This window comes from Polypterus senegalus, chromosome 5, assembly GCF_016835505.1.
Source record: "Polypterus senegalus isolate Bchr_013 chromosome 5, ASM1683550v1, whole genome shotgun sequence".
NCBI lineage: Eukaryota > Metazoa > Chordata > Cladistia > Polypteriformes > Polypteridae > Polypterus > Polypterus senegalus.
In genome coordinates, this window is record NC_053158.1 from 204465313 (window position 1) to 204480389 (window position 15077).

Consider the following 15077-nt stretch of genomic DNA (forward strand, 5'->3'; position numbering starts at 1 on the left):
TTGCTGCCCGGGCTCTTATTTAGTTATAAGTATGGCGTGTCTTGCAAGAATCTCATGTTCTACATCAGCGGTTCTCAAACTTTCGTATTTCGTGGCCTCCCTTTTCTACCTGGAATAATTCTGTGCCCCCTGCATAATATAAGATAGATGAGAATAACCCACGATACAACTAACAAAGGTATGATACTCGTGCGGTGTCATGTCGCAGTATCTTATCATTTTTACTTCCATAAGATTTGCATTGCATGTGTTCGGCTAACTTCGATGAAATATTTGCAATTTATTTTTTTTTTTAAAAGTGCTATAATAACTGTTAAAATGCCTTGTGTGGTTTTTGGTAGTAATTCTAATCCCAAAAACAATGAATACATTATTTATTCTTATTTAATCATTTTTTTATGTAAAGAAACGATTAAAAATGTTTTAATTTTTAGAAATCTCGTAAGCGAGGACACCAATGAAGTCAATCTGCGCGAGATGAACGTATTTTGTTCCGACAAATATTATACCGCTGTTAGTTGTATCATGAAGATAACCCAATAGGCAGTAAATTATTGAAGTCAATTTGGCAATATTGGCTACGCTGCCAATGGGGTGCAGTCACGGCGCATAATCACCTGGGGCCTCATGTATAACGCCGTGCGTAGAACTCGCACTATAACATGACGTAAGCACTAAAGCCGAAATGTGTTTACGCACAGAAAAATCCGGATGCAGGAATCTGTGCGTACTCCAACTTCCACGTTCTTCTGCTACATAAATCCCAATCAGCGTGAAAACTAACGCTCGTGCACGCGCATTATGTAACGCCCCAACTCCTCCCAGAATTATGCCTCTTTGAATATGCAAATCAATATAAATCGCCCTTAAGCGCAGCCTTCTGTGAAAAGACAATGGGAAAAGCACGGGGGAAAATATAAGAATTTCAGCGAATACCACGTGGAGGCAAAGGAAAAACATACTATTTGTTCAAATAAACCGTGGAATAATCAACAAAAGGAAGTTGATCGAGTGACATAGCGTGTTGGAGAAACTTGAAAGCTCACATTCACAAAATCGCACAGTGCCAGAAATTAAAAAGAAGTCACATATCAAAGTCGCCGTGGAAAGAAGAGCCGTAAGCCCACCGTCTGAGTGTCATATGAAAGTTTATTAGGGTACAGAGAAAAAAGGCACACGGTGGGGAAAAAACACGAAATGTCAACTTCAATCTCGACATTTCCACTTTAATCACGTGGTTTATTTTGTCATTAAAGTAGAACATCATAAACTTCATCTTAAAATCATTTAATTAACCAGTTTCTCAAATCACATCGTAATTAAAGTAGCACGTTAAATGCTTTGTTTTGTATTTGATCTTCTACTCGTATGTGATCTATGTGTGTGAATCACTACTTGCTTCTTAAACTGGCTCTCTTCCTCCAACTGGACACAGAGTCCATTACATTTGTGATATTACAGCTCTCTGAATAACTAAAATACTGAGATGTATAGGTGATGTCATTTTCATGATGATAGGAGTTAAAGCACGTTATTAAATGTGAGTTTCACTTCGATGAAATAATTTCTTGCAGCAGTACTCAGGGGCGGCTCTAGGCTTGTGGTGGCACTGGGCAGAGGAAGAATCGGTGGCTCCTTCGCCCGCCCGTCAGTAAGGCAGCTTATCACGGTGGATGGCCACGTCCGTTGCAGACACTGCATAGCCGCCTCGTGCTCATGACACAAGCATTTAACTTCTGCCAAAATTTGTCTCTGCGTTTTTAGCTGTGTTGTTATTTTATCTTTCTGTTTTATATTCAATATATGTTGGCGTAGCCGTCACTGCAGTCCTTGCTTTTCTTTCCCCAAGTAACCGATCGCCACACAATCAGCTCTGTAATAGACGTTAAGCCATCTGTAAGCTTAGCCGATTCTTCAAAACGTTTAAAGAACATTGAAATATCTCCGTAGTACATGTTTAATTATTCTATCCTTCACGACACTCCCAGTGAAGAATATAGATTATTTAAATGAAGTTAAAGTTTTATGTGTATAATTTAACAAACATATTTTACTGCATTTCACCTTAAAAATGATATCGTCATCATATGTAAATACACGCTTTATAAAGTGGCTCAGGTTGTAAGATATTATAACTGTAGTGCAAGTTTACAGTGGGGTGATTGTACTTATAAGTCCTAACAGTTCTACAAGGAGCAGTGATTGAGTGCATTTAAAGTTCTTGGGATTAAACTGTTTGTGAACCGCGAGGTCCGTACAGGAAAGGCTTTAAAACGTTTTGCCGTGACTGAGACAGCGTGTCCTTAAAGCTGTATACCGATAATTCTCTTTCCGATCAGCTGCTGCTGAGATTCACACTCAGATACAGTGATATAAATACTCCGAGTCGTGCAGTGAGAGTAATATGGAAAAAGATGATCGGCTGTGGTAACTCCTAACGGGAGGAGCTGAAAGAAGAAGAAGAAGAAGGTGCAGTGAGAGTAACAACACTAAAGCAGTTCTGGTATTTAGAATACTATGGCTGTTCCCTGGACCATTATATTGTGACTAATTACAATCAGATGCGTTACACTAATAAACAATATGCGGTTAGTTTCAGTGTATTTATAAAGCCGCGTCAGGAAAATAAAGAGTAACCACACAAGAACAGTAGCACTGCTTTGACGCTGGGTGCCGCCAGTCTGTAAAACCGAGCGGAGAACTTGTGTACGACAAGACATGAGGTACCGTGGAAAAGTGCGCGGCTTTACGCCAAGTGTAGGTTTTATACATCGCGATTTGAACGTGGAAAAGTTCTTAAGCAACATTTCTGTGCGTATGCACCGTTTATACATGAGGCCCCTGATCTACTGTTACCTGAATGTTTGCGACAGATACCGATACATCTCGAACTTTCTGGATTGAAAATACGCGACTATAAAAGCAGCAGCAGCAGCATCGGCGCCGCTCGTCATAGAAACAAACTTCAAATAGAAAAGGAGCTCAGAGTGTCGTATCTCGAATATCAAACCAGACCTGGACAGGCCGTGTACTTTAAAGCAGGCACATTGTAGTCATTAGATCTGTGCCTTAGAAATGTTTCATTTTAATTTTAGTTATAATGCATTCGTTGTGATCATATGCTTGCAAATTTAAATTTGAAATAAAAATGTAAAAAAGTAATTTTGATGCCTTGTTCATTTATTCGATGCTCCCCCTTGTGCAGCTTCAGCGCTTAACCGCTAGTGTACGTCATCGCAAGACGGTCCTGGGTCAATCTCTTGGCACACTGCCTCATGTTTAAGTTCCCCGCGAGACGCTCCGGTGCCAATCTCTTTAGTCTCGCAGGTCTTTTAAGTGTCTTCCGTGATCTTCATGTGAAGATGACATCTCGACACCCTAATGTTTCTCCCCAGGATTTATTTTTTTTTTTTATAATAAATATATATAATATTATAAAAGAAAATCTTGAGATGAGACAAGACTGTTGACAAGAGATCTTCTCAAGTCTCGCCTTCCTCTCACCATTTCCAGTTCACGGCCCACACATGCGGTCCTCTCACCTCTCAATGCCGTCAATGCTTTTGTCAGACTCCGTCCCTGCGCTCTCAGCTCTTATAAATGTTTACGTTTTCTTACGAAACGATGAAGTCAAACGAATTTACACACAAAATTGTCAATCTGTTACACGGCAAATTGGTTAAATGCGTGTCAATAGACTCTTCTGAAACAGTTGGTGGTGATGGTGCAGAAGATGAAAACATCAACTTACAATATCGCAAAGAATATTTACAAGCGTTAACACCGTCTGGTTTTCCACCGGCCGAACCCCTAGGATGGTAATCAAGGACCCCTGATATACAATGTAGTTTAAACTTGTCTTTGATGAATGAACACGCTAACAAGGAGCAAAGTTAAATAGCAACTTTCATTATCCGCGAGTTCTAATTAGGAAAGTAGCTGCAATGAAAACCTGTAGCCACTTCGGACCCCCAGCACCGGGACTGAAGACCCCCTGATCTACAATGTAACTAAAATTTGTCGTTGATGAATGAAAGCACTAACAAGGCACACGCAGTTAAATAGCAAGTTTCGTTATCAGCAAGAAGCGAGTTAGGAAACTGGCAGCATTGAAAACCTGCAGCCACTGCAGACCCCCAGGAGTGTAACTGAGGACCCCCTGATCTACAATCTAAGTAAAAATTGTCTTTGATGAGTGAACATGCTAACAAGGCATAGAGTTAAATAGCAACTTTTCATTATCAGCAAGGAGTGAGTTCTAATTAGGAAACTGGCTGTAATGAAAACCTGCAGCCACTGCGGACCCCTAGGATGGTAATCAAGGACCCCGATATACAATGTTGCTAAAACTTGTCTTTGATGAATGAAAGTGCTAACAAGGCGTAGAGTTAAATAGCAAGTTTCATTATCAGCAAGGAGTGAGCTCTAATTAAGAAACTGGCAGCAATGAAAACCTGCAGCACCCACAGCCCCCCAGCACCGGGATTGAGGACCCCTGCTTTACGGGGTTGCAGTTTTGCCAGTTTTCTTCTTTCCATGCCCTTTTTCATTGTTTCTGTGTTTCGTCATATTCGTCGTTTATTTCTCTGTCTTGTAAGTTCTTAAATTTGACTTTGATCGTGTGCCGCCTGTGCCCACTGCTTGCCCCCATTCCTCCGTGAAGTTGCCCTTCTCTGCCACTTTCACTTTACCCATTCTTCCTTTTTCCCTTCCACCTCTCGGTGCTGCTCAGGCTCCTTTTTATTACTGTTATGAGGGTGCAGGTGCCCCCCGATTGCCATCCAAGCATTAGTTAATGCCTGCACGTGTGTGTCGTACCCTCCGAGCCTGTGCCCACCCTATTTATCTGTGTATCTAAGACCCTCACCCGCTTGTTGCTCAGATTTCAGTGAATTTGAACGCAGCCCCATGACGCTGTACGACACTCCCAAGTCCAGACAGTCGGAGTCCGGCTGCATCAGGCACAAGCCAGAAATCAATCCTGGACGGGATGCCAGCCCATCACAGTTCACCCTCACCATTTTATTAAAGTCCATTTTCTGTGGATGTCACTGATTTAGAGTTTGATGAGGAGATCAAGAGGAAGAAACGTGTGGTGGTCCTCTTTAAACGTTCCCTTCTTTTTATTCATCTCTTCTCAGCCATTTCAGGGAGCCGCGGAACATCCTAGTGCAGTTTGTGCCTGAGGTCACCTTCATGCTGGCACTCTTTGGGTATCTGGTCTTCCTGATCATCTTCAAGTGGTGTGCTGTACCATCATCAACCTCCAGACAAGCCCCTAGCATCCTTCTTCACTTTATCAACATGATGATGTTCAGCTATCCCGAGTCTTCGGACAGTTTCCTCTACGGGAGTCAGGTAGGTCGCATCGGCCGTTTGGACTCAGCAAGGTGTTCTGCTTCTGATGACACCCTGATGGTTAGAAAGTCCCAGCAACCTGTCGATGTCACAGCTGCTTGGACGGGCAGGTGAATGACGGGTCTAACGCTGAAGCTTTACAACATTGGAGAGTCTTTCCAATATAAATCATTGCTGCATGGAATTTTCATCTCAAAGGTCAATAGATAGAGCAGGCGGACATTTGCCGTTAGTTGATTGAATGACTTGCCATTTGTATGATGGCGCCCCCTAGTGTTAAAGGTATTGCATTGTAATAGGAAAGGCTGCTAGCTGACACTCAGTGGCGATTCTAGGACAGGAGGACAAATACATACATAGTGGACAATAAGACTTGAAAATACACAATCAATGCATAAAAATTTATGAGATCATCAAGGGTCCCAATCACAAATAGTAAATTCTTCAAAATAATGAAATATCGCACTAATTTACACAGGCACATCAAATATCAGGAGTTGTAATGAAGGCAAGGGTTTGCCACTAAGTGGCTGGTAACTTGCCCTTCTGACTCTGTCTCCCCCTGGTGGTAAATCCGTTGTTTTGTAATAGACAGGGCTACTGACTCTGATCCCACCGCTGACTCTCTGGGTGGGCAGAAAGATGGATTTGGAAAAGAGGCTTAAATACACGTCAAATAAATAGATAGATAAATAAATAAATAAAACATTATGTATTCTAATTACTCAGATGGAAATGAGATTTTGCACATATTTTCAGTTTTCATGTTCACACCAAAGGCCAATAGATCAATAGATGTTAAGAACTAAAAAATAAATAAATAAAAAAATCTTGATAATTCATTGGTAATTTCTCATTTATATGCTGTCACCACCTAGTGGTAATGATTTGCTTTTTAATAGACAAGGCTGTCAGCTGAAATCCCACCGCTGACTCTCTGGTGTGACTCTGGTTGAAAATCCATCCATCCATTCATCCATCATCCAACCCGCTATGTCCTAACTACAGGGTCACAGGGGTCTGCTGGAGCCAATCCCAGCCAACACAGGGCGCAAGGCAGGAAACAAACCCCGGGCAGGGCGCCATCCCACCGCAGGGCACACACAGACACACACCACGTACAATTTAGGACCCCAATGCACCTAACCTGCATGTCTTTGGACTGTGGGAGGAAACCATTAGACACGGGGAGAACATGCAAACTCCATGCTGGGAGGACCCAGGAAGTGAAGCCAGCGCTACCCACGGTGCCACCGTGTCGCTGACTGAAAATGCAAAACATAAAAAAAAGTAATGATTAAATAAATAATAATGATAATAATAATTCTTTTGGCTGCTCCCGTTAGGGGTTGCCACAGCGGGTTATCTTTTTCCATAAATAATAATAATAATAATAATCATCAATAAATTAAAATTTTATGACAGTGTTAAGTATTGCAATCATGGATTCACATCAATTCACATGTGAATTCACATGGATTCACAGCTCAGTAGTTCCATAAAGTAAAGTTTCAAGTAAGAGTTTGCCTCGTTAGTTGATAATTTACCTTTTACGCATTGTTGCCCCCTAGTGGTAAAGTTTTTTCCTTGTAATAGGTAGCACTGCTAGCTGAGGTCCCTCACTCTAGTGTGACATAAGTCCGATGTCCAGTTTTACACAGTAACCTCAGAGGTCAATACTAAGAACACATGAAACTTTGTCACTAAGGGGTTGGCTGATTTGCCATGTGTCACCCCCTAGTAGTAAAAGCTTTGCTTTGTAGCGGACAAAAGCTGTTAGCTCAGATCCCGCTGCTCATTTTCTGGTGTGACCTTAATTGCATCAATAAAACAGAGCTTACGTCTTGGAAATGCTGCATTTGCTCTAACTGGCTATGCTAACCGTCTAAGATGGGTTGAAAGCTGAGTAGACCTCAATGTAGACCTCAGGGTTCATGTTTGCAGTGCATCATGCAATGCACGTGTCTCTGTTAAATGCCATTTGGTATGGGACACATGAAAGCCATGTTAATGTTTGTGTGCCATCTGTTGGAATTAAAAATGCAATGCATATGTCTCTGTCATATGCTATTTGATATAGGATTTGTAAAATCAGCATTCTTGTTTGTCATGCGCCATGTGTTGGAAGGACAAATTCAATGCAAACATCTCTGTTTATGCCATTTGGTATGAAATTCATAAAAGCAGTGTTAATGTTTGTGCGCCATCTGTTGGAATGAAAAATGCAATGCATATGTTTCTGTTATATGCCATTTGATAGGGGATTCATAAAATCAGTGTTAATGTGTGGGAATGACAAATTCAATGCATATGTGTGTGTTATACGTCATTTGGTATGAAATTCAAAAAAACAGTTTGTAGTGCATGACTTGTTGGAATGACAAATGAAATGCATTTTATTCCTGGAATGACAGTAACATAGCAATCGGACGGACTCACAGACAGACACACAGATCCTTTTATTAAGAAGGACTATAAAGCACCCTAGGAGGTGTTCACTACAGACAGACACTATGACCTACCGATCCCATAACCACTGGTCTAGAGAGCACAAGGCTGTCCGGTCAGATTCCCACTGCTGACTCCCCGTCTTACCCTAACTGAAACTGCCAGGGTTCATTTTGTAGAAATATAGAAGCAATTCTCATGTACCTCTGATGCATCGTGAGGTGCTACATAAACCAAAGCATCTTGATTGATTGATTGACATAATATAATTGTTAGGCAGATGTACAGTATACAGTATGAAGGACACTAATGGTGTTTGACTAAAAATCACAGAATGGCACATTTGGATTCACTGATTCTCAGTGTGACCCTGAGTGTCATTGCTGACATTGTAGAAATATTAAAGCAGTTGTGCCATACCTGTAAAGGCACTATACAAGACTGGTTAATTGATTAGTGAGTAATGTATTTTGTAATGACTTAAGTATAAGAGTGGAAAGCCCAAGGCTGCTGTTTCTGATCTCACCACTGACCTCCCAGGCTAACCTTCCTTTGACAACTTTTAGAAATATAAAATAACGAGCTGTGCTACCTGTCTAAGAAGGGTTGACACTTAAATAATCAACATGGGCATTAGCATTAACCTTTGCAGTGCACCATTTACTGGAATGTATTTTGTAAATCATTTAATAATAAAATACATTGAATCTGTCATTCCAACAGATGGCACATTTGTGGTAAGAAAATGCATTATTACAAAGGTTTGCAATGCATCATCTTTTGGAATGAGAGATGCAATGCATTTGTCTGTTATATGCCATTTGGTATGGGATTCGTAAAAGCAGTGTTAATGTTTGTGATGCCATCTGTTGGAATTACAAACGCAATGCATTTTTTTACTACAAAAGTTTGAGTGGCGCCATCTGTTGGCATGACAAATTAAATGCATCTGTCTGTTATATCTCATTTGGTATGGAATTTGTAAAAGTACTGTTAATGTTTATGATGGGCCATCTGCTGGAAAGACAAATGCAGCGCCTACATCTCTGTTATATGCCTTTTGTTACGGGATTCATAAAAGCAGTGTTAATGTTTGTGTAGCTCCATCTGTTGGAATGCAATGCATTTGTTTGTTACATGCCTTTTGTTACGAGATTCATAAAGGCAGTGTTAAGGTTTGTGACGTGCCATCTGTTGCAATGATAAATGCAATAAATTTCCATCCATCTTTTATTCATCCCACTATATCCTAACTACAGGGTCATGGGTGTCTGCTGGAGCCAATCCCATCCAACAAGGCAGGAAACAAACCTTGGGCAGGGTGCCAGCCCTCCATAGGGCACACACACCCACACACTCGGGACAATTTAGGATCGCCAATCCACCTAACCTGCATGTCTTTGGACTGTGGGAGGAAACCCACGTAGACACGGGGAGAACATGCAAACTCCATGCAGGGAGGACCCGGGAAGCGAACCCGTTTCTCCTAACTTCGAGGCAGCAGCGCCACCACTGCGCCACTGTGCTGCCCCGGAATGCATTTTTTTTACTACAAATGTTTGTGTGGTGTCATCTGTTGGAATGACAAATGAAATGCATTTGTCTGTTATATGCCATTTGGTATGGAAAGGAGTATTAATGTTTATGATGTGACATATGCTGGAACGACAAATGCAGCGCCTACATCTCTGTTATATGCCTTTTGTTACGGGATTCATAAAAGCAGTGTTAATGTTTGTGTAGCTCCATCTGTTGGAATGCAATGCATTTGTTTGTTATATGCCTTTTGTTACGAGATTCGTAAAAGCAGTGTTAATGTTTGTGTAGCGCCATCTGTTGGAATGACAAAAGCAATGCATTTGTCTGTTACATGCCTTTTGTTACGAGATTCATAAAGGCAGTGTTAAGGTTTGTGACGTGCCATCTGTTGGAATGCAGCCAGACAGATACACAAACGCTTGTCTGTTTATTAAGATGAATTCCACAATAAGTATAAAGAAACCTGTGACAGTGGTCAGAAGGTAAAGGTGCTATACAAGAAAAGTTTTTAGACTGACTGATTGATTGATATACAGTGTATCCTCTAATAACTACAGTAATGGACTGGAACAGACAAGGCTGTTGTTTCAGATCCCACCATTGCTCCCAATTTTATTCCACTTTTGATGTCCTATAGAAATATGAAAGTAGTTGCACTATAAGTGCAAACACTCTGCGACAGAGCTCAGAAGGTAAAGGCGCTATACAAAGAGAGGGCTTGATTGATTGATTTATTGATAATCAGTCGATCCTCCAGTGACTAAACTGTTGGGCTGGAAAACACAAGGCTGCTGTTTCACATCCCACCGCTGACACCCTGTGTGATACTGGACAGGTTATTTAATTTGGTAGAAGAATATGGAAACCATTTTTTATGATTTGTATGTTGCTTAAAATGTTGCAAAAACACATAAGCAAACTAATGAAATGTAAAATTAGTCTCAACACCCTGATGAAAATTTTTTTGGGCGCAGCTCAGATGTGCCTTTCCATTAACTCCCAATAGCACTTTGCTTATTCTCCAGTAATTGAAACATGAATTATTAACTTAACCTGCTCTAACAGCTCCAGTGTTTCACATCTACAATTACCAAGTACATAATGGCGTTTACAGTCCTGCCGGACGTTTCCATAATTGCTCTCTTATTACTTCTCATTGTATTTTTTGTAGTCCACTGCCAATAAGAATGCTTCCCTCTGATTTGTTTTCCAAAGAAGCGAGTTCAGATCTTCTTGGTGGTGACGGCCCTGTTGATGGTTCCCTGGATGCTCCTCGTCAAACCTCTGATTATACTGAAGGAACAAAAGAAAGAACAAAGGAGTACAAAGGAGCTGGTAAGACAAAGTGGAACACGGAGAGCATTCGACATATAGAGGCGTAATCGGGGAACAAATTAGAGAATCCAGTGGAGGTCCCGGCCACCATGAGGACCCCATCAGGTCCCTCCATCAGAATCTGCTGTGATGTGTGTCCATCTATTACACCGCAACCTTCATTTGAATCCATCCATTATACTGTGTCTTTTATATCTGTCTTCAAATCTATTATATAGTGCCCTTCGTATTTTTCTATCAGTTGTAGAATATCCATTCATATCCATACATCCATCTATTATATGGTGTCTCTCATATCTAACTACCCATCTATTATGTTATGTCTTTAATATCTAGCTTTCTATCTATTATGTAGTGTACTTCATATTTTTCTATCTATTATAGAATGCCGTTCATATCCATAAATCCATTTATTACATAATGTCTCTCATATCTGTCTTTCCATTTATTATATTATGAATTTTAAATCTAGCCATGTAGTGCCTTTCACTTCAGTATATTGTGGACCACCAAGGGGGTATACCAGCCACCCTACCCGATACAGACACAAGTTCAAGTCCAGCACACACCTTTATTCCTGTGGGGATGCCCTTTCCCTTTGCTCCCCACTACACAGCACACCAGTAGCACCAGTAACACAGTCATTTCTTCCTTTCTTTTTCTGCCACCTCCACTCCGTCTCTGTTAAGTTTCGTCCACCTCCTCCAGACTCTGGCTCCTCAAATGGAGTGAGGCGGCCCCTTTTAGAGGGCACCTGGTGTGGCAGAAGTGCTCAGGACTCAGAAGCTGACCAGGCGCCCCCTGGTGGTGGCCACGGCCCCCGGCAAGGATGAGCTTTTAAGCTCCAAACCTGTGGCCCCGCTGTGAGCCAGGAGGGATGACCGCTAGTGTTCCAGGGGAGGCATCACCCAGAATATGCCCTCTCCGCTGGCCCTTCCATCACAGGGGCGTCCACCACAATATTATAAATTGTCTATTATATTATATTGTCTATTATAAATTGGCTTTCATATCAATATATTGATCTCTACAAAAACAACAACATTTATTTCTATAGCACATGTTCATACAAACAGTAGCTCAAAGTGCTTTACATAATGAAGAATAGAAAAATAAAAGACACAGTAAGAAAACAAAATAAGTCAACATTAATTAACATCGAATAAGAGTAAGGTCCAATGGCCAGGGGGGACAGAAAAAACAAAAAAAAAACTCCAGACGGCTGGAGAAAAAATAAAATCTGTAGGGATTCCAGACCATGAGACTGCCCAGTCCCCTCTGAGCATTCTACCTAACATAAATGAAACAGTCCTCTTTGGATTTAGGGTTCTCACGGAAGGGCTTGATGATGATGATGGTCACGTAGAGTTCTGCCTTGTAATCCATCCATCACTCTATATATATATATATATATATATATATATATAAAATCCAACTGTCTGTCTGTCTGTCCGCTTTTCACGAGAGAACTACTTAATGGATTCAGATCGGGTTTTTTCTAGAATATGCTGGAACATTCTGGCTGATTTTGCGACTTCTCACATCACGCTAAGTGTCAGAGTTCACTTGCGGTAACGATTTATTTGCACGAATCCGAGAGACACGCAGTGGACTGAGTAGAGGGGGACGGGGCCTCCTCCCTTACGCACCCGCATCGCGGCGTATCTTATTTACTTACAACTACCTCACGGATTGAGATCGGGTTTTGTTCTAGAATTTGCTTGAACATTCTGGTTGATTTTGCGACTTCTCTCATCATGCTAAGTGTCATAGTTCACTTGCAGGTGCGATATACTCGCGCTGATCCGAGACAGAGGCTGTGGGCTGAGGGGAGGAAGAAGAGTGACGTCAGGAGTGGGGAGCCGGGTGGGGCCTCCTCGCTGTCCTGTTTCACTTCTACGCGGGCAAAGCCGTGGGGCACAGCTACTCTATCATATAGCACCCTTCATAGTCTGTATAAACCTGTTCTTTTATGTTCTTCATATGTATCTATCTTTAAAATAGTGTCTTTCGTAACTTTCTTTCCATCTGTCGTACAGTGGCCTTCATATGAATCCATTTATTATACAGCACCTTTCAAATGTATGTATAGCCATCTATTTAGGAGTGTCTTTTACACCTATTCTCACATTTGGTATATAGAACCCTTCATATGTATCCATCGATTATACTCTTAGTCTTTTATATCCATCCATCCATCAGTTTATCATATTTGCCCCTTTATATCTTTCCATCTGTTTTATAGTGTCTTTCATATGTACAGTATACCTCTATATATACGTAATAGTGTCTTTCAAATCAATCCATGTATTAGATAGATAGAATGAAAGGCACTATATAATAGATAGATACTTTATATAGAACCCTTCATATGTATCTATCAATCATAGTATGTCCTTCATATGTATAGCTGTTCAATATAGTGTCTTTCATATCTATCTTAACATCTATTGTACAGTGCCCTTCATATGAATCCTTTTATTCATATATATATATATATATATATATATATATATATATATATATTTCTTCTTCTTTTGGCCACAGCGGATCATCTTCTTCCATATCTTTCTGTCCTCGTCATCTTGTTCTGTCACCTGCATGTCCTCTCTCACCACATCCATAAACCTTCTCTTAGGCCTTCCTCTGTTCCTCTTACCTGGCAGCTCTATCCTTAGCATCCGTCTCCCAGTATACCCAGCATCTCTCCTCTGCACATGTCCAAACCAGCACAATCTCGCCTCTTTGACTTTGTCTCCATTCATAAATATATATATATATGTTGTGGTCCATGGCCGGCTTTGTATTCCGGCCAATATCCCCAGGCCGCCAGAGGGAGCCCTCACAGCGGCATGGAAGGTCTCCGAATTCCAGCAGAACCTCATGGACGTTGTAGTTTTTATGGACAGCCCTGCTGGATACCATGGGGGCCACCAGGAGCCGCTGGAGGGAGGTTTGGGGAGTGTTATTTGCCCTATGCCCCGGGAGTACTTCCAAGTCACATGAGCGGAAGGGATGATGTACTTCCGGGGTGAAAAAAAGGACTTTTATCTGACCCAGAAGTAATAAGGAATTATGGACTGAAGGATGAGAAACACTTCCGGGTCAGGAACTATAAAAGGACTATGGGAGCTCCCAGACGGCGAGCTGAGCTGGGTGGTAGGAGGGCAATGCGTCTGGGAGTTGGAGGATTGGTGGTTATTGAATTAGTGTTGTGTTATTTATGAGTAGTGTAGAGTGGAGGGTGCTTGGTGCACTTTATTATAATAATAAAAATAATTATTATTGCACTTTTATCTGGTGTTTGGCGTGGTACCTAAGGGTTCAAGGGAGCGATAGCGCCCTTTACTGCTACAATGTGTGTGTGTGTGTGTATATATATATATATATATTGTGGAGGATGGCCGGTCGTTTATCCCAGCCAATACCCCAAAGCCGCCAGGTGGAGCCCTCCTTGCAGCATGGAGGTCCCCTGAAGACCAGCAGGGCATCATGGACAATGGAGTTTTTATGCACCACCCTGCTGGATGCCATGGGGCCACGAGAGGGAGCTGCAGGAGGACCAAGAATTCTTTGTGCCCTATGACCCGGAAGTTCATCATAGGAAGAGCGACGGGCTTCCGGTTGAAAAAGTCCTATTTACCCTGACCCGGAAGGAATAAGGACTTGTGGACTGTTGGCTAGGAACACTTCCGGGTCAGGGAGTATTAAAGGACTGTGGGAGCTGTGGGAAGGGTGGCAACGCGTCTGGGAGCTGGAGGATTGGATCATTGTGATTATTAGTGATTTATATGAGTATTGTGGAGGAGAGGGTGTTTTGTACACTGTGGCTGAAGAATAAAGTCAAATTGTGGACTTTTACCTTGTGTCTGGAGTCATGGACAGGGGTTCAAGGGAGCGAGAGCGCCCCCTATCTTCCACTATATATATATATATATATATATATATATATATATATATATATATAAATATATTTATATATAAATAAATAAAATATACCCTTTATCTATTGAGATGTGTCTTTCACATCCATCCATGCATCAGGTACACAGATCCCTTCATGTTTATCCATCTACAATATTTTGTCTTTTATTTATCCATCCACCCAACTTGTAAGGAAATTCTGGTAGTTATTGGCAGGATTGTCACTCCAGTCACTGTAGAAAACCTCACGCTGTTCCAGGTGCCACCCGAGTGCCAATCCAGGTGGTTCTGCGTGTGGTGGGTGTGGCTATCAGCGCATGCTCCCGCCTTCATATCTCTCCATCTGTTATATAGTGTCTTTCCTATGTACAGTACATCTCTATATATCATAGAGTGTCTTTCAAATCAATCCATCTATTATGTAGCACCCTTCATATGTATCAGTCTGTCACAGTATGCCCTCCATGTGTGTC

At 41.5% G+C, this 15077-nt stretch overlaps 1 protein-coding gene across 1 annotated transcript in view; it reads left to right on the forward strand.

Annotated features, from left to right (window-relative positions):
• The window catches only part of si:ch73-173p19.2 (V-type proton ATPase 116 kDa subunit a1), a 165890-nt gene that overhangs the window by 141435 nt on the left and 9378 nt on the right, over nucleotides 1-15077 (forward strand). Inside the window, exons 15-16 of the mRNA XM_039754151.1 lie at nucleotides 5142-5358; nucleotides 10561-10680. Of these exons, the coding sequence (XP_039610085.1) occupies nucleotides 5142-5358; nucleotides 10561-10680 (337 nt within the window). The remainder of the gene's footprint in view (nucleotides 1-5141; nucleotides 5359-10560; nucleotides 10681-15077) is intronic.